The 26538-nt window shown below is 39.3% G+C and overlaps 1 protein-coding gene across 2 annotated transcripts; it reads right to left on the bottom strand.

Annotated features, from left to right (window-relative positions):
- Positions 1 to 1690: 1690 nt before the first annotated feature.
- LOC121945024 (calphotin-like) lies at positions 1691 to 14178 on the bottom strand. Of its 2 annotated transcripts, none has more exons than XM_042489021.1 (12): positions 13946 to 14178; positions 11206 to 11709; positions 6884 to 6931; positions 5775 to 5819; positions 5219 to 5584; positions 4819 to 4851; positions 4540 to 4605; positions 4065 to 4172; positions 3328 to 3432; positions 2897 to 3052; positions 2699 to 2799; positions 1691 to 2551 (listed from the first exon to the last, which is right to left on the bottom strand). In XM_042489021.1, the coding sequence occupies exons 1-11, from the start codon at positions 13988 to 13990 to the stop codon at positions 2737 to 2739; spliced, it is 1539 nt and encodes a 512-aa protein (XP_042344955.1). In that variant the 5' UTR covers positions 13991 to 14178; the 3' UTR covers positions 1691 to 2551; positions 2699 to 2736. The 2 variants fall into 2 exon arrangements, with proteins under 2 accessions (XP_042344955.1, XP_042344956.1); XM_042489022.1 differs by having other exon boundaries at positions 2897 to 3010; positions 13946 to 14176.
- Positions 14179 to 26538: the final 12360 nt, after the last annotated feature.

Raw genomic sequence — 26538 nt, 5'->3', positions numbered from 1 at the left:
TTGGGGTTCCTTTCAGCGCTTTTGTCGGTTGATCATCACTTCAGTGTAAATATAAAAATCATCCATCAAGTGGCTTTGATAAGATTACAGCCTGGGCAACAGATGTGTTATTGACTGCGTGAATGGTTGTGTGAATGTGTGTGTGTGTTATTTTCATAATGAAATTTTTTTGGACATCATGCTTACTTGTCCGCAATCACAATCTTCGTAATTTAATGTTTTCCAGTCTCTCTTGTTTAGTGGATCCAAAATATTTCCATCTTTTGCTTGCTTTTTTTTCCTTTATGTTTTATTTCACATTTTACCTCATGGACCAATCAAATCACCTGTTTTTTTATTTATTATTATGGTCTTTTTTGGGGGGGGGGGGGTTGTTATTTCACCTTTTTCATGCATATTAATGGCACAAGTGGAAAAAAAGTGAGATAATATATAAGTGGAATGTGCTGAGTGCAAGTGGGACAGTTGTTGGTTGATGAGCCTCTCTGTTGCTGCTCTCATTCCAAAGCATCTATTATTAATACGAATGTGCTTTTACAAATATATATATCCTCTCTGTTGTTAAGCGGTATGTGTTTATCATTTGTCTGTTCAGTCTTTGTTGTTACTTTTTCTCCCCCTCTTGCTTCTGTTTTGCATTTGACATTTTGTTTAAATTCCAACATGAGGGGCCAGTAAACCTAGGTAAGAAAAAATAAAACAAACTGATGCTTGAAATTCTCTTTGAGTATCATCATAGTAAAAATAAGGAGGATTGTTAAACCACACATTGGCAGTGTTTACTGTACCAAATTACATCATACTAATATGAATGTAGATTTCAATGCAAAAGCAAATGATTAAAAAAACTTTTGATTTGAGGCAAATATTGTGGTGTTTTATTGTCTTTACATCCACAACCTGAGGGCACTCAGACAAACCTCCACTAAGGCCAGTGGTCCAGTCTTCTATGAAATAAATCTGCAAACACAACCGCTATATAAGCAGATAGATGTTTTTGTCATTCAGACTCCATACCAGACAGGCACACAGCTGAATAAAATTTTGCTGCATCTGGTTCAAGACACTAAACAGTTTGAAAAAATCACCTATGTATATACATATGTAAAAGGTAGTTTTATACAAAGATAAATTAACAAAAATAAGACATTTGAGCAAATACATGTGTAGGCTATTCCACAGGATAACTGGTGCCCATGAGTGTTGATCCTACAGTGTATGGTATAGTATACCTCGCACTGGCTGTTTTGTCACCATCAAACTTTACTACCATCTACTGGATTTTATGATATATGACATTTATTCTACTTTGGCAAAATAACCTATTTTGCAGTGTTAACTTAAATGAATAATTTGTGTATCCACTCTGATTTGGATCCTCTCCAGCATTAAAGGTTTTTTTCTTTCCCCGCGCGACAACCTTCCACAAAGCTTAATTAAAGTCAGGCCTGTAGTTTTTCTATATTCCTGCTGACAAACCGACAAACCAAACTAAATGCATAACCACCTTGGTACTTTGCTAAGATTATCACAGGCATGTAGGTTTAAAAATTGGAGAAGAAACTCCAATTAATCTGGATAACAGGCTACTATTTAAATGGTGCGCTACTCCAAAAGCAATACATGTCCGACTGTTTCTGCTTGCTGTGTCTTATGTGCTTGTGTCGAAAGTAAGACAAGTACTCCTGCATTAACAATGAGTTACAGCTTTATTTCAAAAAAGATGGATCAAGTCAGCTCATCACTTGCCCAACAGTGATCCCCATCACCAGATCACATTACACTTCCCCTCCAGAGCACAGGCTTTGAACACAAAACTGTAGCACATGATATGGTCTATACAAAAGGAAATAAAAAAAAGTGAAGACAAAGGAGAAAATGACCTCTCAGCTCATCCCCTCAAACTGTCATTTTTCAAGCAGCCATTAAACCTAAAGCTCTGTGATTACGTGTCACACTAGCTTTAAGCGCTGGCACTTATGAGGCAGAGAGGCGAACTGCAGGACATAGACAGGGACAGAAAGAGGCTAGGGGGAAGTTTGTAGATGCATCTGAGTGTAAGAACATTTGAAATGTGAAACAAAAAAGAACAAGTTGTCCCTCCCACCCTTATGAACAACATCAAGTCCACAATCATTGACGCTACAGTTTTCACGTGCAGTGAGTGTATGCAGTGTAGAAGCAGATGTGCTGGAGAGATGCTAAGAAATCAGGCGCTGCCATTTATTTTTTTTAAAAAATGTCCATCTCTCGTGCACTTCTGTGTCCACCATTGTGCAAATACACTGTACGCGTTTACGGGGAGAAATACAGATTAAAAACGAGTTACAATATGTTTCCATTTCTGCACACGTATGACAAAAGGTCTGTTCTGCTGCCGTGACTGCAGCGGGCTTTGGCATGTTGGCATCTGGTTTGGTGTTTTGACAGGAACCAGGGCCGGAAAGGCACTTCAAAGTGTGGATGTCCCTTCGATTTCCTGGCATAAGCCCTAAAATATGAACATGATCAGCTGTAAAACTTTGAGTCCTCCAAACAGCCAAAGGGGAATCTGAAAGAAAGGAGACACAGGTAAAGTTGTGTCTACTGGAAGATCTGCATGTCATTTTAAAAAGGTTAAAGGACTAAGAAATAAAAATACTACAATAAAATCCAATCTATGTGCTAAAGGACTGATTCAATATTGTGAGAAACTTACAGACAAAAAAAAGGTCTTCCAGGCTGTGTGATGTGAATTTAGCTTTCGATGGAGACCTCTGGAACAATGTGTCCATTCAGTGCTGGTTCCACTGGCATCTCCTGAGCAGAAAATACATTAAACAGGTTAGTGCACTGAATCCTAAATATCGTTAAACATCTGATGAATGGGAGTAATAAATTAAGAAGTGATTCTTACCATTGCGCTGAGCTGCACAGTCTCCACAGCGAGCTGCATCTGACATGGCATGTCACAAATTTCTTTCTTAGGCTCTGACAGCACATCCAAACATTTCTGCTCAAGAGTGGCATCCTGGGAAGGCAAGGAGAGACTGAGAAGACCGCTCCATGTACCCTTTAGATAATAAGTAACATAGGACGACTTTTTATTTTTTAACTGAATGCTTGCTACTGGGGATGCATGACATTTAATTTTTTGCCAACATAACTCGTTTGGCCGATAACCGATTAGATATCCACTTTCCTCACTTAATTTTGTGATGAAGTCTCTTCTGTACTGGAGTTATCATATTATGCATACTCTTATCATGATGGCCACCAGCAATGTGTGTTTTTAAATTGCATGCAGCATACATCACATACAGTGATAAAAGGCTGACAGTAACTTACAATGACCATCTCCTCTACAGGGGCAGCAACGGGCTCCGGCTCAGCGGCCGTCACATGCGCAGATTCTGACTGGGTGGTGAGGGTGTCAGTCACTTCCAGGATTTCCTAAAAATAGCAATAAATAGAGAGGTGCCTGTTAAAAAAGATGAGCATTGAAGTTGTATGATGAACTACATGCAATAAACATGGCAAAGACATTTTCCTATTTCTTTTCTTTTTATTAAACGTTGCAATAATTTAGCAAGATGTCAAAATGAGAAGTAGTTACAATGGAGTATTGACAGCGAGCTGTTTTGCCGTTTTAACTGGAATTATATTTATCAAAGGCAAGATGCCAATTTTCTTGTGACTTATTCATCCAATGTTACATTGACATTGTGAAGGAAACTTTACGTACGTGAACAAAATACAAACAATGCCTTGATATTTTGTTTTAAAGGGTGAGTTCAAATTTGAGTTGAGCATGAGTTGAGAGTTTGTAAACAGATTTCATATAGTTTTGCTGCTAAATGCAGACCCCCTATGATTTAAAGTCAAAGAATTTTCTGTTTTTGGATTATTCATTCACTGTGGAATCATGCAAGAAAAAACGTTTTCACAAAATCAATGTAACACAGGTAACACATAAGTGATATACACATGGTCATTTCAGGGGTGAAGTATTCCTTTAAAAAGATGTCGCTTAATGATAACAACTGTAGTGTGTAGTGATACATTTCTCTTTGTGCAATTCTCACCGGCTGGACAGCAGCAGACTCTGCAATGGCGACCTCGACAGCTGAGACGGATTCTGTGACAACAAAGTCATCAACCAGGCTGTCGGCAATTTCCTGGGTGTCTGCAGTCTGGAGAGACATAAGGAGCAATGTAAGAACATCGAGATTTTACACAAACCAGCACTTTTAAGTGACAGACTAGAGTGAATGAGGAGAATTAATCAGCAAGCATCCCAGAAGAAAGTGTCACTGAAGCCTCTGAACTAGATTATTCTTCTAAATGGCTTTCAGCAGTGTGTGTCTGCATCGGTGCACATCACATATTTTTGACAGTAATGTTAAATTTTGAGTTGAAAATGTAGAAATAATGACATAATACAGTTTGATGATTTTTAATAGCGTAACTCAAACATCATTAACTTACATCAGGGTGATCTATATCTAGAATGCAAAATGGTCATAATGTAGATTAAAATTGTCTCAGTTAAGGTTTTACCTCTTTTACATCAACCTCTTTGACTTCGGCCTCTTCAACTGGAGCCTCAGGGATGGCGACTGGCACCTGGTGGGTCAACACATACCGCAATGTCAATTTTCAGCACATGTGGAAATATGGCCAAAAGTAAATTCATACTTCAGAAGCATTATCATTTATAGAAAACAAAATCTGTCGATTAAAAGCTGCAAAACAAAGAATCTAGTAAGAGTCTCCTTCCAAGAAAGCCAACTAAAGCATTGTGCATTTCTTGGTAGGGGGGGAAAAAAAAAAACTTACCACTGGGATTTCCACAGATTGGGCAGGAACATCCTGACATGTGTAAAAGAATAAAGAATAACTCATTAGTCTTTGCTGACAAGTTACATTTTTAAAGAAATTATATGAAGAACCATGCCAGAGAACAGATGTGGCCATTAACATTCTACTTTTAACCACCAGTGAAAAAGAAATAACTTGACATTCAGTAAAACATTTACAGTAATACTACAGCAAACTGATGGGAACTTCCACACAAACCATAAGAGTTCAAACCACATGCTGCACACAAGCACCACACAATCACAATATAAAAATGCAAAACTACAAAAAAGGTCAAAGAAGCACTTCTGTATCGTTTTGTGTTCTTGGAAGATTAGGAGAAGAACTCAAGAGCAGTGTATTTTTATCAGTGTGGCACCTCTGTGACTGCAGCAGGCTCAGCGGGAACTTCAGGTGCATCTTCAGCCAACACTTCTATTTCAGCTTCCTCTTCTGTCTCGACTGGGGCTGCGGGACTGACAACAGCTTCAGCCACCTGTTCTGTCTCAGGTACCTCTGCAACCTCAACCGATTCCACCACCATTTCTGTAACCACTTCCTGTGCAGCAGGTTCTGCTTCAGCAGGAACTTGGTCACTTGTAGGTGCCTCTACCACCGGTGCTTCAGCGGCTTCGGTTACGGTCTCTGGTACGGTGACATTGTCTGTGACGGCCACTTCCACCTCAGCCTCAACAACTGCTTCGATGGTCTTCACTTCAGTCTCTGGTTCGCAGACGTCATGCGTCTGCACATGCAAAAATCCACACGGCACACATTAAGAAACCATGCAACATGCAAACTAATGGCAAAACCACAACTAAATGACTCAACCTAGTTTTCTTCGTATTATGACTTACCATGCATGATCAAGACTACAGAGTTTAATGAATAACTAGAATGTCATGCATTGCTGTCATATAGAAGATCAGTCTTACCTGTTCAGTCTCTGTGGGTGTGATTACAGTCTGCTCTGTCTGAACCTGGAGATTAGAGAAATAAACACTTTAGCAAATTGATACATTGATCCGTAGATGGATGACAGATGGACAGAGACGCAACAAGACAATAGCTTTTTACCTGTTAGACTTTAAAACATTTGGCTCTTGGAAAAAGTTCTGCCCTGAATACAATCTATGACCTAAAGTCGATTAGATCGGATTGTACCTTGCAGTGTTTTTGAAGAACGGTTGCCTATTTGCAACTTTCACACAAATTGCAGCACTTATCACATCAAAGTCCTATTAACTGCAATTTTAGCTTGTTTTGCTTCTTTCGGTTAGTAATGAACATCAATACAGTGATTTGTGAGGAGATATTTGCAGATCAATAAAAGTCCTTAAAAGTTTTCTTTAAAAAAAAAAAAAGAAGAAGAAAAAGAATCAATGAAATTGAATCTGAATCTGAGTGTTTTCTTTCCCCTGAAAATGTTTGGAATAGGTGAGCCAGACTGATTGGAGTACTGTGTTGTATAAGAAAATGAGACCTGAGTCAAAGTGTGGTTGTTATTTGTAATGTGTGAAGCTTAAGTCACAGAAACTGGTTGTCTATTGTCCAGTTGCTGCATCCAGGAACTTGTAAAAAAATGAGTGGAAACTCTGAGTTACTCTGATGCATGTTGCATTTCAAACAAAAGTTTGGTTGTTTCAATCATATTGCGCAAAAAAAAAAAAAAAAAAAAATAGTGCTACCTTAAAGACACTTGTATTTGTTGAACTCAATGAATGCACTGTATTATGCTTTGCATAGGGTCTGCATGCTTAGCTCAAATAGCCACTAATCAATTGGATCAGGTTTTTTTGTCCAGGAAAACTTGATGTTAAATGGCCCGGACATTTAAAGATGTCTTTGTAATAGGCATTCAAACAAAATCAAAACATCTCACTTAAAATGCATGATGTTGAGTTATGCTCCACTCACTTGTCCACACTTGTGTAATCTGCCTCTGGCTTGTAACAAAAATATACTGCTGAGCTAGTTGAGGGTTTGGGGGACAGAAAAGGGGGCTAGGAGTGTGTGTGAGAATGAAATGCAGGGTTGTTCTTACCTCAGGCTCAACAGGAGCTGCAACTGGAGCCTCAGCTGGGGGTTCAACCTATGAAGGAAAGGAGAGTTTATTCATGAGTCAAAAAGTCAAAGATGTACATATGAGGAAAGAGCAGAGATGGCAAAAGAACTTACTAGGAAAGGCACCACATTACCAAGCATCTACAGGCAATTAAAAATCTTTGGCTCACATTTCATGCTGCAATTATCCCGTTTTTGTTTTGTATTTCTCTCTAACAGTTAAAGGTCAAGCTTTAGGAGAGGCGCACACAAACACCGGCCCCAATAATGAGCCTGGAGGAAAATCTCCTACGTAACCGTCGGCCAAATGGTAGCTGTGAAAGCCTCGAGGCATTAAACAGAAAACCCAGTGAGTCTTACGAGGTTGACTGTCTCCAAAAAAAAGAAAAAAAAAAAAAAGAAAAGAAAAGTTTCCAAAATGAGAGTTTTCAATTCATGAATTTGCACCAGTGCATAAAAAGTTTTCTTGGAGTGTGCTCTGTGTGTAGCTGCAGCTCAGGAGGAGAGGTGGAGGAACATTAAACAGCCTACAGTAACATTACAACCAATTACATAATGGGAAGCTGGTACACCCATTTCTTGCCCCCTTCTGTACAACTCAACTTCAGAAAGTTCAGTTATTAACATTATTTAACTACCTGCATGTAATCCAAAAACTAACAACTTCAAAACTCCAATATCTCAAAACATGAGACAATGTTCAGGCGCTGGCAGTACTTTTGGGACATCTTATTGCTATTTAACCACAAATGCTAATTTTTGACACACATGGCTTGATAATGACAGAAATCGCCTATATTTTCTGTTTTCTATGCCAGGGCGACTTTAGTAGCCTTGCCCCTGATTTACTGGAACAGTTGGCAGTGACCTAAATGGCCACTGGCAGCACCTACTGTGCATTCAAGTGTACTGAACCATAGTGGCACTAACAGGGAATTGCACATAAATAATGTAAATCTTCATAGTCCACCAATAAATTATTTAGACCCATCTTGTACCAGCTGGTCCTCAATGTAGGACAAATCTGGTGCATTCAGGTTGCTACTTCTGGTAAAGAAGAGTTACACTGAGCTTTAAGTCCATCTATCTACAGTAGTTAAGTGAAAACTCTCACAGAAGGCTGTTAAAATGCACAGAGTTGCACTCCAGTGACATGACCATCTCCACCTCTTTCTGTGCCCTGTGCAAGTGGGAGGTAAGGAATCCTGTTCTCCAGGATTTTAACAACTGCTCAACAAAGGCCAAGTGGGCAAAAATACTCATATAGCTGAGAAGGGTAAATATATACTCCAGCTATAGCCTTGGAGGGACAGTATAGGGGAGAGAAAAGGGGAGGGAAGGAAAGAGGGAGGGGTGGACTATAGGCCTTCCTTTGCTTGACAGGAAAACATATACATGTAGTGCGCACACCCCCTCAGTTTTCCCCAGCATCAGAACACTTTGTACCAAACTGATCCTGCCATGCCAATCTTACTAGGAGACAAATCCAGCACACCAGAGCTGATCTGAGATCAGCAACTATTTATACAGATCACCCAGAGGACAGTGTACCTGAAGCACAATAATCTTTGTGTTTCTACCAATTTTCTGCTCACTCATTTGGGCCTTTTCAGTTTTCAGTGAGGAGTTTTGTAAAACAATTGTACAATTTTGCAAGCATCTGTCCATAACTTACAAGATAATTACAAATGAACCCAAAAATACAAGTCAGGAGCCTTTTAAAATTATTATTAGTAAAAGGAGGATTGTCAAATACATGAAAAGTAAAAATTAACCAAAAAGGGAGTGTTTCAACTGTGCAAAAGTGTATGGAACAGCTACAAAAGCTCTATAGAGCCTCACAAAACAAACTCATAAAAAGTTGCCAGGAAATGTGGGAAGGATTCCATGTGCAGCTATACATGGAGGGCTGTACACCAGGAGGAGGAGGAGGAGGAGGAGGAGGGTTCGGGGGTTCCCACGTGCTTTGCCCACAAGGTGATCATTTTTCTAACATCTAACATCTTTGTCACCTATTACTCTCTCTGGCCATTACGTCAAAAGAAATAAATTGCCAATTATTTGTTAACATGCCGTAATGAGCATTTTCATTGTCAGCAAACTCAATGTACCCCAAGTCATCCATCACTAGACATTTGCCACAGACTTTAAAAAGGTTGTGACAGCTGTCTGTAAGCTCCTCTTCAACACACCAAATACCAAAGGCTAAACGACACATTTCAACAAGCAGATGCACCCCACATCCAAACATAGAACTCAATATCCCAGCACTCCCAACAAACACCCAGTGATAAAAGGGGGGACACATGGCTGATCGAGTGCACGTGCCGATGTGATGGGCCCCATAGGTCCCATTGCAGGGGGGACGGAGGGAAAAGCAGGACAAAAAGAGAAGTGAAAGAGGGAGGGCAGAGGAGGGTGAAAGGAGAGACAGAGAGGAACAAGTGGTGGGAGGGAAGGAAGGGTGATGAGGGGAGGGAATTTACAAGGGACAGAGGGGTGAGGGACTGCAGGGGGGAGGAGGAGTAGGGCCGCAGGAGCAGTAAAGGAGCAAACTGGTACAAAATGTTCAGCCTCAGTCATGTACACCCGTCAGCCCAGGCCACAAAAAAAATTCAACATACGACAGGTTTGTGTGGGAAAACTCACCTGGGTCTCTGTGGTGACAACCAAGAGCGGAGGGGCCTCCTCTTTTTGCTTCCAAAGCCAGCTGAACACAAGCCCCATTTATGCCTTCTCTGACTCTAGCGTCTACTGAACAGCTGACGACTAAATTTCTGGCCTGACACGACGTTTCTGAGTGGACACTTTCTTGCAGGACTGTGGCAAAAAGTTTTTTAAGGTGTCTTTAAGCAAAACTTCAAAGTCAAAATCATGAAAACTTCATAAAACAATTCAAGTAAAGCTCTATGCAGGTAATTAACTGCTACTGTATGCGTTTGCAGTTGCAACCAGCACGACTAATTTTCAATATTTCAAAAGCGCATGAGCGTGTGCACACGTTTGTGAAAGTCTGAATTGAATCTGGCACATCTGCAAGCAGTGAAGGAGCAGAGAAGAGGCCAGAGGGGAGGCTAAAGAGATGGTGAGTGAGGTGGGGGGAGGGGGGTGGATACTGCCACAGCTATACAACAATATGGGCAGTCCATCTGTTAGAAATGTTAGTGGTGCTGCACAGCTCAGTGGTCAGTGTAAAGTATAACATGTATGAGTTAAAGGCGACAGTCCAAACCTCAGACTAAACATATGTAAACTGGACAGGATCACCAAAGTATGGGTGAAACACTCGTGATTGTAGCAAATGGCCACTAATAACTCCCTTTACATCCATTGTGGGCAGTGTCAGACACCAACATATAGCGAGCACATGTATGTGCGCCGTATGTGGTCATGGCTGAGTTCCTGTGAGCAAAATCCGTGACTTTAGTGTGTATGTGCACTGAGGTCAGGCACATGTATGTGCAGTGCGCAGCTTGTGTGTGCCTGCGGCCTGCAGTCTTTAGGCTGTAACAGAACATTGTGTTCTCAAAACGAACTCATGTTGGCTGCATGAGCAACAAAGACTGAATCATTGTTCATGCAAATGAAAATTTATAGATTTAAAAAGGGTAAATGTTGAAAGATTTGGTGATTTTTTTCTTTTGTACACTGTCTTTACAGTAAAACTGAAGCATAGATGTGGGTTGGTGCAAAAGCTACAACTGTGCAAAATAGCCAAACGCAATGAAAGTCCATTTATCCAATCAGCCAATTTATAAAGAAAAATAAAAATAAAAAAAACACCACGTGCTTGGTGACAGGAATCGGCCCAGTCTCCCAGTGATGGAGCCTACAATCTCTCCCACTCTTCACGTCTTTGCTAAATGGAACATGTTGTTCCCTCTGCCTCATACCCCCCACCAGCTCCACCTCCCAGCTCCCATAAGAACCCCATAACAGCACATATTATTTCAGCAAATAGCATCTAAACTGGTCGTCCACAACTCAAAACTACACACAGAAACAGCCTATGAAAAGCAGACCTCTAAAGCGTGTGTTTAAAACTGGAATTATGCTGTAAAAAGGCCTTTGAGGAGCCATCACACCACCAGATCTACAGAGGAACCTCAAAACATTCCTTTAATGATCACTTCTTAAATAGAAAATCAACATATGAGGCTTATATTTAGGTTAAGCAACTTAGAAACCCATAAGGGATCAGTTCTTATGAGGGTGCTTCAGGTTGATTTAGGATGTTTTATATTGGCTTTGCAAGAAAAACTTCATTCTACAGTTACATGTATGAAACAAGCCAGCTCTTACCTCCGTTACAGGTTCTGTTTCAGGAATGACTGGTTCAGCCTCCTGTTCAGTAGTCTCGACGACTGGTTCTTCAGGGGCTGGGACTTCAACCTCAGCTTCTGCTGGAGTCTGTTCCAACACCACAGCCTCAGGCTCTGGTGCCGCTAACTCGACTGGGACGGGCTCGACGACAGGTTCTTGCAGAACAACAGGTTCAGGTTCTTGCACAACAACAGGTTCTGGTTCTTGCACAACAACAGGTTCTGGCTCTTGCACAACAACAGGTTCTGGCTCTTGCACAACAACAGGTTCTGGCTCTTGCACAACAACAGGTTCTGGTTCTACTACAGGGGTCGGCACAATGGGGACAGCAACAGGAACAGGCGCTTCGATCTTAGCTGGAGCTGGAGCTTTAGCAGCTTTCTTTGGTGCTCCCACAGGGGGCGCACACACTGCAATCCCAGGACTCGCTTTCACTGGGGGGTTGGCTGCATGCTGCTCTTCGAGGGCTCTCCTCTGGGCCTGCTGCAATGCAAAAAGATGGCATAACACGAAGATTAATGATTGTTTTCAACTATTTAGAGTTCTTTTTATGAATTCAAATGGTATTTAACTTGTTAAATGTTAGAATTCATTTACTTTGGGGCAACAAATTGATGTTTTCTCTCAACACAACTGAGATTTGAAAGCTGAAAAGAGATGACAATTTGCAGTGGCTTCATAAAGGTAGAGAAATGGAGGCAAATTGGAAGTTTTGTGGGTCTGAATGCAACTGAGGCCCCTGTCCTGTTCAGATACGGATATTGTTGTCACTCTGAGGTTCATTCTAGCACATTTTTGTCTGTAGGAATACCAGGCATGCCATCCAACGTGTTTTTTCAACTCCGGACAAAACCCCCTCAGGCTTTAATAGAGATTTTTGGAGCGCGGACCACTGAAGGGAGGGGCTGGGTAACTGGGAGTGAGCCCAGCAAATCTAGTTAGATAATGGGAGCTAATTAGTTGAATCAGAGCGTTCCTGACAGGTCTGGTGAAGCGGGAACGGAAACCGTGCGAGTCAGCAGCACTGATGGGTGCCCCGCAGGCCAGACAGTGGACCTAATCACATCATAATCAGGTTATAATCACTCCCCGAAAATGCTTTTGTTAGGCTGACGGCCAGTTAGTGCATATGTCTATGCCTGTGAAGTTAGCCACCGTCAAAAACAACCCCTCCCTTATCGATGCCCACAAATACCTTGGTCCACACCTCACTACCACTGTGACAGTGAAACTTTAATTTGACAAAGTTATTAATTGTGCTCTTCAGGCTGTATGAAGGAGGTCCAGCTACATGAGAATAGAAGTGGGGTTCAAGAGGCTGCTTTCCTTCCTGTGCTCTGATATCTCAGAAGGAATTGGCGATAACACTGAGCTGTAATGGCCATTTTTATCTGAGTGTCACTGGCAGACTCTCAGGATGAGATTGTGCAGACTCCAATTTGGCAAAACTAAGGCAAGACATTCCTCTTGACAACACACTACCAAATACAGTTGTGTGGTGCACAGAGTCAGGGACTAGCCAGAGAGAGGCTTAAGGAGGGGGGAGGGGAGGGGACGAGGAAGAATGCCACAAACTCCACCTAGAGTCTTCAGTGCTGGAGGGCTCAGCTTGCAACTGGTCATGTTTTAAGCTGAAAATTGATAATAAATCACAGGTTGGAGCAATTATTATGATTGGAAATAATAGAGAACAGTGGTGATGGAGTAACCTTTGCCCTCTGAGAAAGTGGAGCCTCTGTGTTATTTTCATTATGCACCCCCTCCCCTTTCTACCACACCCACCCCTCTTTGAGCACTGAATGTTCAGAAGTAAAAGTTCTTCCAGTTATCTAAGCGGAGTGGGGAGGGGGTTAGGAGTCAGATTAGTCAATTATCATACCATTGGCCCTACTTCTTCAGCATTTTGGATTATTGTTATTTTATTGGATACAGCAGTGTATCATTAGTAAAGACACAGAGTACTGTATGTACTATGCAGTTTGCGCATGCAAGATGGGGAACTACTTTTTTGCTTTTGCATTTTTTTAAATAACAAAACAGATATTGCATGTGGCATATTTTTTAATTTAATGACAATTAAAATATAGGCTATATTAAAGTGGAATCTCATTTCACTATTGTATCCATCGTGCGCTAAAAACGCACGTGGCGCACGGGAATTAAGCCAAGATATTTTTCTTTGTCTCATACCTAATGGCAGAACCAAAAGCATCTGAAGTGCAATATTACTTTTTATTGTGTGATTGGTCTGTTTTAAAAACATTAAGTCTATTTTGGTGCATCTTCGGAACATTTTGGTGAGATTTTACGCACGGGGCTTGGAGCGCTCTTTCGAGTAAAGTGCGTCGCAAAACAGCAAAGTAAACAGTTAATTTTTGTCTTTCATCTGTTGAAATTGCGATTCAAGCGTTCGTTTGCGGGCTTAATTTGATTGCAGGTGCCAAACACGTGGTTTTTGCGTGCGCAATCAGCAATCACTGTCACTGTCAGTTATTACTGCTAATTGCAAACAACGGTTTTTCTTTGAGGAAAAAACGACGCACGTAGTTAAAACCCATCACAAACTGTTCAAAATGTAATTTTAATCGACATTTTCCAAAAGAAGAATGTCTCCATAGATTAAATTGAGTTCCTATTACAATCAATTCCAAGACTTTCTGATATTATTATGATGCGAGTAAAAACCTGGTGGAAACAAAATGCGCCTGCCACCACTTACCACCCTCCTCATGCGACGCTTGTTCTTCTTCCTCCTGCTGGGCATTTTGGCGTGTGTGGTGATGGATAGCGAGTGAGACTGAAGAAGTGAAACGAGCAAAGAGGCCGCGTGAACAAAGTTGATCTTTATAGAGCCCCCGGTCCCTCTGTTACCTTTGCATCGAACCTATGGGAGCACTGGGATGAAAGATGGGGGGCGTGGAGAGGCAAAAACAGCGACACACACACACACCCTACGCACGTGCAGGACAGCTCAGTGAGATGATTGAATCAGAGTTAAACTACCTAACTGGCTGGACGTTATGCAACCGCTCCATCACAGAGGAGGGGAAGAGAGTGGCTTGCAGAGTGCCACACCCCCTTTGCCGGATCAGTTAGAAATACCTTTGGACTCGAGCACATGGCAAAAACGATGGACATGCTTCTAAAATATTTTTGCTCTATCCATCCTTCTCTACTTTTCTCATCTTTATGATTTTTAGTTTTGCAGCATACAACGCGTAAAGCATGCTATCATTCAATTAAAACCTTATTATTGCAGGGAAAAAAAACAAAAGGGGAAAACACACAACCAGCTTCATGCACAAGAATGTGTGCTTTTGTCAACTTTTGTGCATTTATTAAAATCATGAAGCCAGAGAATAGTTTTCATTGTATGTGTCTCCTCAAGGGAAAGAGAAAGAAAGCTTGTATACATGTGTAAACGCCCACCGCCCCCCTGCACCGCATAAGTTGTGAGCACCCATTGTGTCCAGCTCTTTGGGTACAGCTCGTGCATAATTACAGAAAAGAAGTAATATATGCGTCATTTGTAGTCCTGATTGTGTAAAGGAAACACTGAGCCTCCATAAACATGTTTCCATGCTCCACAGTGAAGGGAGGAAGGGATTTCTGTGTGATGCTGTTCTATACGAATTGAGTTGACGCTATACAACGTGGCAGCCTTGCCTGAAGACTCTCAGCTTAATTCACGCCTCAGCAGTTTGTGAGTGCAGATAGATTACATACATGCAGTGCTCCTACATGTCACAAGCATGTGCATGTTGAACCAGTGATCTTTCTATTATAGTCCCTCAAGAAAAATTTGGCAGAACATAAAGCTGCTGCAGGAACTGTGTTGCTGTGACCTTTCAGTTACTACAAAATAATCAGACAGCAAATCTAGAGTGAAATGATGTTGAATTATTAAGAGGTGCGTTACAGCCAGCACCATAGAACCAGCTGAAGGGGATTTTGGAGATGTGCTTTTGTTTGGGGATGCTGATTTTGGTTTGAGTTGGCAAACAGTTTTGTGATTCATCTTTTTTACCAGTAGTTGGATTAAGAATTTTTCCTCATGTATGTGGGTATTTTATTTTTTTTTTTTTTTTTTTTTTTTTTTTTTTTAGCTTCTCTATACATTTTGGCCTTTTTTTTTATCACATTAATTGCCTTTTGGATCACTGGAAACTTAACTTTTGTAAAGCTACATCTACAATGAAGATTTTCAAAAACTCCCTTTTTAGTGCTGATGTATAGCAGGGGAAAACAGAGGTTTTGGACATCTGAGTGTGCACCATTATCTCCATTTGAAAGTTAACACAAACCATATTGTGAACAAAATATTGCTGGCTCTAACTTTGTTAACAGGATTTTTTACATGATTTTTGACAGTGCTTCAATTGTATTTTGTTTGTTTGTTTTTCATTTTTTTGCCTGTATTGTAACATACTGTAAAGCCACCATGCTGCCATTCGATGTCTTAATCACAAGAACAAGAAAAACTAAATCAAGGCACCCATAGACTGTATATAAATATGAATAAATAATAAAATATAAATACTTATTTACAGTTTATAAGGGCACCAGACCTTAATCATTTGAGTAACAATGAATTGGCCTGTATATTGTGTATGTGATCCAGCCACATGCACATTGCTGTATGTCTGAAGTTATAGACAATGTTTCCCAAACCTCTAAAGGAGAAGCCCTTGTCCTGCACGTTTGGGATCTCTCCAACACAGGCGATTTAAATTATCAGCTTAGCAAGCAGCCTCAGGAACTCCTGACAAGCTGATCATTGTGTGTGCGAGTAAGTGTCCTTGCAAGCTATTTAAGGTTTATTTGCATGTCGAGTCTCATGTGCATCTGTGTTGAAGGAGGCTTCAGAATGACATTCAGTCAGTATCACTGTTACACACAGACACCACATATTTTAAATATCTCAGTCTATTTGATTTACAGTCCGTATTTTGCAGTCTGCAGGCTTACCGCTGCTTAGCAGTTGTTCTAGGTATAAATGGTAAATAACTGACTGTAATCAGTCAGTGTTTTGTGATGTAAAACACTAATCTTGTTAACATTTGTCGTGTTCAATTTGCTTTAAGTATAAGCCATCAGGAGTGTGATGTTTAAACACGAATTCTTCTCACGACTTTTCTTTGATATGATTTGTTTTGTTCTCTGTCTTCCTTTTAAAATGCAGTTCACTGAGCAGATTAAGTTGCAGCATCAACAAATTAACTCAATCAAACAGCAAGGAAGTTTGTGTTGACTTTGGTGTCCACTGTGGACGAAACAGTAGTGTTTCTCGCCCGGAATAAAACTGTATTTCTTCACGTAGCAAAACCCTAATCTGGCTAGCACCATGGATGTACAAAGAGAACTGGGTACAGCATTCGAGGCAAGGCCCCCGTTGCTCGGTGGTGCTTGAAGCCAAAAAAGCTTGATTAAAGCAGTAGGCCTATGACGGGCATCACCAACTGACGGACCGAAATTTCGTCCTATCCTGACCCATGGCCAAGTTATAATAAAATTTAAGAATGAGAACAATATTTTTTAAGGAGTGGTGCTGGGCAATTAATCGAAAAATAATGGAAACCGACAGTCAGAACCCCTAACCGACATAATCTTGCCCATGTTGGGTATTTCGGGTATTTAAATATTCTGTTAACCCTTTCCTCATCGGGGCTGCCAACTCCAGTCAGTGAACTATGAGGGCAAAAACTAAACCAAAAAAAAGCAAAATAATCATTCATTATTTGTAATCGAGATAAAAATGTTCAGTTAAGCATGATTGTGATTTTAGGTATGAGGTTCGGACCTTTGCTGGGAGGGAATTTTAGCAACTGGACCCCTTTGAATTTTAATTGAATACCCCTGGTCTATGATATTGTCTGGATCGTTTGCATTGTTGGAACCACAGAGCAAGTCCACTGCAGACATTTGGCAGCTGAGCAGCTAGTTTCATGTTTAGCCTTTTGCTAACTTGAATAGGGATGAAAATAATTAATCATGCAGCTCCTCTTGACTTTCAAAGTACGTAATTTCACAGGGGGTGTGATGCTAAAAAAATCTACTGATTTACAGATGTGTTTTTCACACAAATCATTGGAAAAATGGCATCATGTGATTTTTGACAGACCCAAAATTTATGGAAATGCTTGGCCACAACAAACTTCATTGGGACCTCTCTAGCATGTGTATTTGTTTTGGTCACAAGTGAAATAGAAATGCTTGTTTTTAATAGCATTTTTCATCTTTACACAGCTGTTTGCAGGGTTAGGATTAAAACAAACTGCTGTCACTTGCCTGTTGCATGTTGCTCATCATGGTTATAATCACAGAAAGCTAGCTTTGCTTTGCCTTGACAAATGCAGCTAAAATAAGCTAAATGAATTCAACTAACTTTAACCAAACCATCATCAAGCTTTGTTTTAGCCATAAATGTAAATTCACATATTTATGTACAACCATGTCTCACAATGTATTTTATAAATAAAATAATTTTAAACATAAAATAAAACATACTTGACAAATGTAAGCTAACGTTAGCCACATATGACCACTAAACCGTTAGCTAGCTTTGTTTTAACCACAAACATGAATGTATATTGATGTAAAACCATGTCTCACAATGTGGGTTATTTAAAAATCTAAATAAATTAGACATATTACCTGTTGAGGAGGAAGACGGCCAATTTAGGATCAAATCCTGCAAATCTCTCATCCTTTTTATTTTGGTTTCCCAGATGGTTATTTTCTTTTTCTCTTCGCTAACTTCCCCAGTAGCCTATCTACGGCGCCTCGGAAGTGACATGGATGTGTTTTTTGTTGGGTCTTTTTGGGTACGCACATTTTGGTAAGACACACATGCGATTCATTCGTATTTTGTGCATTCATTTGGTTTTTTTTCACATTTTGATGCATGCATCAGTATTAACCAGTTTCAACCAGTTAAAAATACTTTGTAGCTGCTTTAAGTATCTAAAAAAAGTGTCCCCTTGGGCTCTAAGAAGTTCAAGTGTTGCTATTTGTGGATACATTTTTTTTAAAACAGTTATTTAGAATTAAAATTAGAATTAAAAAACCTATCACACCAGTTTTCTCTCTCTTGGTTATGAACTCATTGCACTAAATATGGACGTAGTAGAGAGATATTCAAACTACCTGTTACATAATCATATTACATTGTGTGCATTGTCACCCCTTCACCCATCCATGTCTTACCAGCGTGAGATTTCTTGAATGGCTATAAGTCATTTTCTTTAATTGATCATGTCAATGCAAAAGTGCTTGTGACACCGAGATGCATGTCCCATTTATCCCATTAATGACTGTGAGTTAGAAAACACAATCAGGAAATTTTCAGCACAGTATTACTTATTCTGCCAAGAGATGAGGAAAAACTGTTTTGTTTTTAGCCTAACCACTGTCATTTATGGGATAAATGGGACATGCATCTCGGTGTTGTGTGTGTGTGTGTGTGTGTGTGTGTGTATATATATATATATATATATATATATAATATTATAGGCTACTTAGTATGTTTTCTATATGGCTTCCTTCAGCTGAAGCTTAAAGAATTTGCCTGTATATTTAAAGAGTTGAAACATGCCTGAGGTGTTGCGTTCAGGGACAACTTCAAGACCTTGTTTTTCTGTTCAGCAGTCTTTCTTTACCTTCAGCATGTGTTTACTCGTGTCACATAAGAATTTGCTGAATTGAGGAGTTCAGCAGGTTTGTCAGGACATTTCGCTGAAGGGTTAACAGTGCTGCTTATTCAAACAAGTAAAGCAAAAGAAGAAGACAAATTTACTCTCAGGGGGCATAAAGTTGAAGTTGAAAGCTAAAGTGTTGCTTACTTATCTTTGGGGCATGCTGGAGATTGTAGTGAAGTTCGGGAGAGAGTTAATCACATCGCAATCAGCTCTATCCCTAAATATAAAGCAGTGTTATCACTATAGGACAAAGCAAAACTGAGCTAATTGTGTTTAGAGATGTGCCCCACTGGTGCCAGAATTAAAGACAGTCAACAATCTGATGTTATCTTCTGAGAGATGATTGACAAACTTCCTCTCCCGCTCTCATTTGTTGTTTCACTTCCAGATGTTGTTTGTTATAAAGGATTTGTGGGGAAATTCAACAAAACAATTTACTAAAATCTTTGACACCTTTATTAGCAAAAACCCAGTGTGTTTTCTTCCAGGGAAAATACCTAAAAGAAAGAACAACAAATAACAAATAAATAAACAAATAATAAGAAACTGGTAAAGACAACTTAAATAATCATAAATGGAAAGATCATGTGAATGAAATACATGAAATGGAAAAGATCAATATGAGAAGTAAGAACCAAATAAGTAGATTTGAAGAAAGATAGGATAAAGTGATTATATATGTCGAGAAAGCACTTTTTTTTCTTCTGTCTCATCTGCTAATTTAGTAATCCTACAACATGAAATTACTATCACTATACTATACTAATACTATATATACTATTACTATTATTTATCAGCCTATGAATTTCGAATGGTTTGTGAACTATGAATGATTTATGAATTTATGAACACTCCTGAATGGTTTATTATTATTATTATTATGTATGTATATATATGTATAATATATATATCTTTGTTAATTTTTATGTATTATTGGTTTTGTTAATTTCACTTAAAGAATATGCATAATATTGGCTGTCACAAATTCTGACCCTGGCCCTTGCAAATAAGCATAGCCAGTCACTCAGACAGTCCCAGTGAATGGGTTTTAGAAAAAAACAGGATTTTTTATGCAGCCTGACAAATGTTGGAGAGCTTCAGGAGCTGGATGAATCGCTGCACAGCATGAGCTGTTCCCTTGTGAGTGTGAAGAATGCACTCAGAAGTGAATCATTAAAACAACAGCTGATTTTTTAAAGGTGCAGTTTTGTTTCATGGACATCAGGGTTTTTTTGTATAGAACTACTGAAAAAAAGGATAACCCTGCTTCTAATGCAGTGTGAAACAAGATAGTTTATCTAAAATGTGTGTGTCCACTGGGGCCTTTTGTGAATCCAGGCAGAGTAATAATAGTAATGACAAGTTTCTCTTGAGGACTGCAAGCAACACAACAAGTGCTCCAAAAGGTTGGCCATCAGCCGGTCAGAGGAGAATCATTGTCTGTAAATAGATGCATGATGTTTACCTGTGCCGAACTGGGTCATCACACACAAAGACACATCAGGCACACGCTGGAATGTTGTTCGTCAACAAACACCCCTCCCTCGGTCAGCGCCATGGTTACCAACCCTGCCCCCTCCCATCAATGCAAGCGCACACACACAAAGTAAAAAAGGTACAGCCTATTTCAGGTTTAAAGCTTTTCTCAGTGATGCATTTTTTAGACACTACCAGTCAGATTATACAGAAATATTTGCACATTTAATATAATACTTTGAAAATGCAGCACAGTTGTATTTAATACACACTGTGGACAAGAGGGTCCAATGTGTTTTTAGTCAGCAGTAATGCAGATGGTCACTTTTATATGGTTTTCTTGCTAAATTTTTTTTCAAGGTAAATTGTATGTGTTTTTTGTAATTCTCAAATGTTATTTTTGAAAGAGGACTACTTTCAAAGTTAAGCAAATAACACCAGCAAGCCAGTAAGCAAACGTAATTTTCAAAGAAATTTTCACAGGAGTTACTTTAGGAGGAAGAAGAGACATGAACTTCATTACTTCTAGTGTTTGTGAAATTTTTAATATGCCATAGATATGTAGGCAGGATTGAAATTAAATCTTTTACTCAGGAGCCTTTTTAAAAGAGAAAAGAGTTTCACTTTTTTAGCAAACTCAGTAGTACTTCATAAGAAGGGCTCCCGAGGTCTCTGACCCACAGACCCTTCCCTGTAAAACGATCTCTGTTGACCTCAACCCCCACTCCGTCCCGTGGAGTCACCCACTCGCCTGTTTTCTTTTGACCTCTGACATTCTTGAATCCTGCCAACAGCAGCCCACCCACTAATTGGTATACACAGATAACTGCATTTGTGTGCTCATTGTTGTAGACAGACATGTATGCACTAGATGTACAAACATAGTGTTTAAGTGCTACTTTTTGTTTTTACATAAAGGCAAATGTCATCATGATCATTAAAACATTCACAGCATGTCCTTGCTGTAAAGTCTTTGTATAAATCTATATTTGTCTAAATTTAAAGTTGTAAGCTTTTAGTCAGTCAATTCATGTGCGAAGAAAAAATAAAGTCTGCACACTAGATTATTCTCTGAGGAATATCTAATTAAATTTCCACAGAGGTGACGTTTCAAGCTACATGCTTGTCATCGGCTTGTTTTTTCTTCTCTTGTATTATCTCTCATACAAAGCGTTGTGTTTTTGTCGTCTGGAGGTGTGCTTTAAACTTTTTGAACAAATTTATGTCACATCAAATCATATAAGGCGGGTGGGAAGATGGATTGGTCCAGCAAGCACAGAACTTTGACCCAGGAGACCGGCGTTTGTGTCCGCTGTGAAACTTAATGTTAGCATTGAGTTATTTTTTTTTATGTCGGTTATTAGTCACGTGGGTTGAATGTCCATCATAATCTTTTCTTAACCCTTTCAAGTAGTTTAGTCAACTAAACCTAACCGCTGACCCCTTGTTGGTTCACAAGACTAATGCCGGGGCTTCTGCCCAAGCATCAAAATTTGACCTGCTTAACCATATATGAAGTTTCACCTGGTGTACCAGAGCTGCTTTTAAAACTAAAGCATTAACAACTACTCTAATTAGCCAAAATAATGATAACAGTGTTGTAATCAAAACAATTCAGTTAAGTTCTTCAAACAAAAGCAACATTAAAAAAAAGTTTAACTATTAAATATGAAATAATGATTATCTAACAACAACTATTACCATACTAATCAGTGTGACTCATGGCTTATCTTACCACTATGAGATGACAAAATATGCACATAAATGTGCATATGTGCATCTCTTTTTTCCCCTAATTAACACAAAACGTTACTTTAGTGTGAGTTGGCCATGCTAATTTTCTTCCATTGGTGATCAGATATTAAAAGAAACATATTAAAAACAAAATATCACGGTTGACCACTTCTTGATGTAAAATATTTGGTAAAAGTGAGGTTAAAATCACTGGTCAATCATGAATGTGGCTCCTCACACAAAAATAAATAAAAAACAAACAACCAAAAAACAGATAAACTGAAATGAAGTTAAAGAAAACCTTGTGCCGATCACTTCCCATCACTGAGCGTGTTGTAATGTGGCATCAGTGTGGATTATTTTTCCTGACACAGTCATGGTTTTGCCAAACAGACAGACTGAAAGACCGCACTTGCACAGAGAGTTTGTTAGTGAAGAGTAACAGTGATGAAGTTGTGATGAAGGCCAGACAAAGATAGCAGTGCAAGGAAAGACTCAGTCATCACTGCGTGTAATGCCAGGGGCTCTCCAGTGTGTATTCATATCACAGAGTTGTGGGGGGAGGGGATAAAGAGAATAGCAGGAAGGTAAGGAGAGAGCTGGGTCATCCTGGTAATAAAAGCAACTGTGCTCAGCTATCATTCAACAGACAACAGACTTACATACACAAACACATGGTGAACTTTTAGCATCTCTCTTGCTGCAACACTCTTTTCTTTGGCCGATATGCTCACATGCACAGACACAAAAACATCCCATCCATTCCTTTTTTTATTATCTGCGCTTCTCTCTGCCCGTGCAGCCCTCGGGGGGGGGGGGTTCTCCCTCTAAATCTATTCCAGGATGTCTCCTCTAGAGCAGCAGTGTTCAAACTCACCAGAAGTCACTCGGACAATGTGCTGCATTTTCTTAAAGTCACATGCAAAAATAACTTTTAATCCTTAAGCACTCTGTCTCTAGCTCTCAGTTAGTTTTTCTGTCTGCCAGCAGAATTTATTAAAGATCAATGACCAGATTTCTTTGTAGTACAGTGGACAGACTGATCTCTTTAACTACCCACATGTGGGTCATTAAAGTACATGCGCATGGAGAAACCATGCATAATTTAAATCCACAAAATATTGTTTTAGTCCAGATAACAAAGACTGACCCCCACAAATCCTGCTTAACAACAGAGAAAATATAGCAAAAAATGGACAGAACATGTACATATCCCTTTAATGAAGTGTATGGATGAAGTCAAGAATCCATTGTCTTTTAAGTGCTCAACTCAATAGTGCAGTGAGAATGCAAAACAGCATACTTGGAGAAAGCAGATCAAATTTCAGCGAAGTTTTGAATATCATGCTTTAAAATTTTGTCTACGACTTTTTTTCTGTATAAGTATACAAATCAAGACAGAAAGGGTAAAAATGTAACGGCTCTACCGGCACAACCATGATAGGAATGGAGGAAAAACCATTCCAAGGTCTTAAATTTTATAATACAAACCTTTTTTTAAATGTAAGCAAGAGAAATGTAAATGTAATTTAAATAACTCCACAAACATGGACAAAAACGTTCATACATATACACAATCACTATACTATAGACATACACAAACATCGACATACATAAAAAACAGAGCGATATAATGATAATAATTTTGAGATATCTTTGTGTTTTCACTTCCAAGCTGCCCTCTCTCTGGAACGTAAATACAAAGTGATTTAAAGGTATTTAAAGCAAATAATCAGTCCATTAACCACTTAAAGCTTCAGGGTATATTATGTTAACAAGTGATTATTAGTGAGGTAGTTCAAAGTCAGGCAAGCTGAGTGAAATATTACTGAAGGGAAGAAATTCTAATGCTTCGTGCAGCTTCAGGGGAAGGATAGATGAACAGGTGTCAGGAGAGTGTAGGTGAAAATATAAGAAAAGCCATAAAGTGTGTTAACTTTATGAAAGAGAGAGATGGACAGGGAGAGTAGGATACAGAGGGAGAGAACAGAGTGAGAAGGATTAGAGGTATAAGTGTAGACAGATCCAGATAGAAAATTAGAAACAGAGGTCAGAGGTGAGGACATGTTGTAACAGTAGAGGAGGAGAAGTTCTCGGTAGCACCTTTCACATTTTCTGGTGTGAAAGGAGCCACACAGACACTTCAAGATCCCCCCTGCATGCATTCATCCTGCTGCCTTTATTACTGCTTTTAAAATATAGATTTTTGATTCTACAAGTGAAAATTCTGTTTTCATAATGCATCAACTTTCTGAGTCGTATTTTCCCACTGATAACCTCTTGCGCAATTCCAAAACCAATACTTTTATTGGTACGGAGTCAAATCTCCATATATGGGCTGGCTGGCCTGAACACATGCACCATACTATTGAAATCACAAAACTGTCAAATGAGTTATAATAGCAGTAAAATACAAAGAATTAAATTGTGGAAAGTAAAATCATCCCTGTCATATAGATGTTTGCATAGTAGAAATATGTTTTACTTTCAACACATGACAATGTGTCTGGTGAGCTTTTGACAAATGTTAATCCTGGTCTGTTAAATGTTCTTTTTTTTGCTTAAAATCTACTGTAAAGCTGCTCTGAAAAATTGCAAGAACTAGAAATAATAGAGATTGAAATGCACACTCGGCATTAGTCTCTACAATCGCACTGCCCTCTAGTGTTTAATCTACATGATACAACACTACCCTGTATTTCTACAGTCCTACACTGCAACAAATATCTGTAAAATGCAGCCAAATTCTAACAGTAATGTACAGCTTTTTCAAAATCTAGTCCATAACTGCTAAAGTTAATGCTTTATGGAGCAGATATTACAATGTAAACGTCAAATTCTACCGTACACACTGTAATACATTTAACAGTAATATGATGTTGAAGTAATTTGCTGTATTGATGCTAAAATAACAGAAGGATGCTGGCAGCTACAGCTGCCAGTAGTTCTCCATGATTTTACAGTGTGATTTATGTGACTATGCTAGCAAGCCTTCCTCCACACAAACAGACCTGTGGTCAGGTGTGCTTATTCATATGAAAAAGAGCAAGAGGAAGGTAGAGAAAAAGCCTCAAAAAACAGTATGAAATTTTCAACTCATGGATCATTGGTTTCTGCTGTTGAAGCTGCCAACATTGTCTCCCCTTGAATAATATTGTTTGTATTGTATTCTCAGTCACTTGCAGGAAACACTCATATAAATAACATGTTGTGGTGATTAGAGCCACAGTACTCAACTCTCTCACGTGTCACATCAGTTAAAATCAAAAATTAAAATTACACCCCAACTCTAAAACAAGCACAGGAAGAAAGATATTCTGGAATTTAAGTTTATGCACACATCCACGCAGGCACACATGTATACATACACCCCCTGCACCGTGTAAAGTGATAGCATAGCATAGTAAAGATATGTATAAGAGGAGAGGACCCTCCCTTATAGAGGCTGGAAGACGACACCACATTCAGTGGCTCTAAAACAGAAAGAAAGAGACAGAGAGTTTGGATCCCTTGACATATATAGGATTACAGGTCATGTGTGTACGTCTGGGATGCACGTTGGGCCATGTGCGACTGTATGTCAGCCTGTCCACACATGTGTTAGTCATTGTAGACATGCCACTATGCACTGGGTTTCAGTGAACCACTGCTGTGCTTCAGCTCTGTTAGAGAAAAAGATTAGGTGAAAGGTTATGAGTGGTTGTCCAGAGTGACACACTTACAGCCAAAACAGAGTTAATGCTGACCCAGAATGTGTTTGCAATAACCCATCATTCCCGTGGCATTAATGATGTCTTTGAATATTAAATTGGGTGAGAAAAATAGTCAATTCTCAAGTATCTCTGATTTATGACTCTCCACCAACTAGTTACTGGGCCATTCTTTGTAACGTTTAGTTGAAAAAGTGAGACATACCTGATTGTGAGTGTGTAATGATGGGAAAAAATGTGCACTAAAATGTGCAGTGGACATCCTTGCACTCATCATGCCAATGGCACACTGTCTCATACTTAAGACACCTGTGGCATTGTGTGTGATCAAGCTGCACATTTTGATGGGCCTTTTTTTGTGTGACCATCTCAAGGCACATCTGTGTGGTAATCAAGCCATTTAATCAGCATTGATATGTCACACCTGTGAGGTGGATTGATTATCTTAGGAAAGGAGAAGTGCTCACTAACATATATTTGAATCGATTTAGGACCAACATTTGACAGAAATATATCTGTGCATCAAAAAGTCTTACGTCTTTAACTTTAAACCACAGAAAAATCGGAGAAAAAGTGCTTTGTTTAAATTTTTGCTCAGTGTAGAAATTAGGATCTTGCCAAACAGTTTAATTACAGTTCTGTATTTATTTTGCTTGTATTTCAATACATTTATGGTATAAGATTTAAATGTATAT

The sequence above is a fragment of the Plectropomus leopardus genome, chromosome 6, assembly GCF_008729295.1.
Source record: "Plectropomus leopardus isolate mb chromosome 6, YSFRI_Pleo_2.0, whole genome shotgun sequence".
Classification (NCBI taxonomy): domain Eukaryota; kingdom Metazoa; phylum Chordata; class Actinopteri; order Perciformes; family Serranidae; genus Plectropomus; species Plectropomus leopardus.
This window is presented reverse-complemented; position numbering and strand designations above follow the sequence as displayed.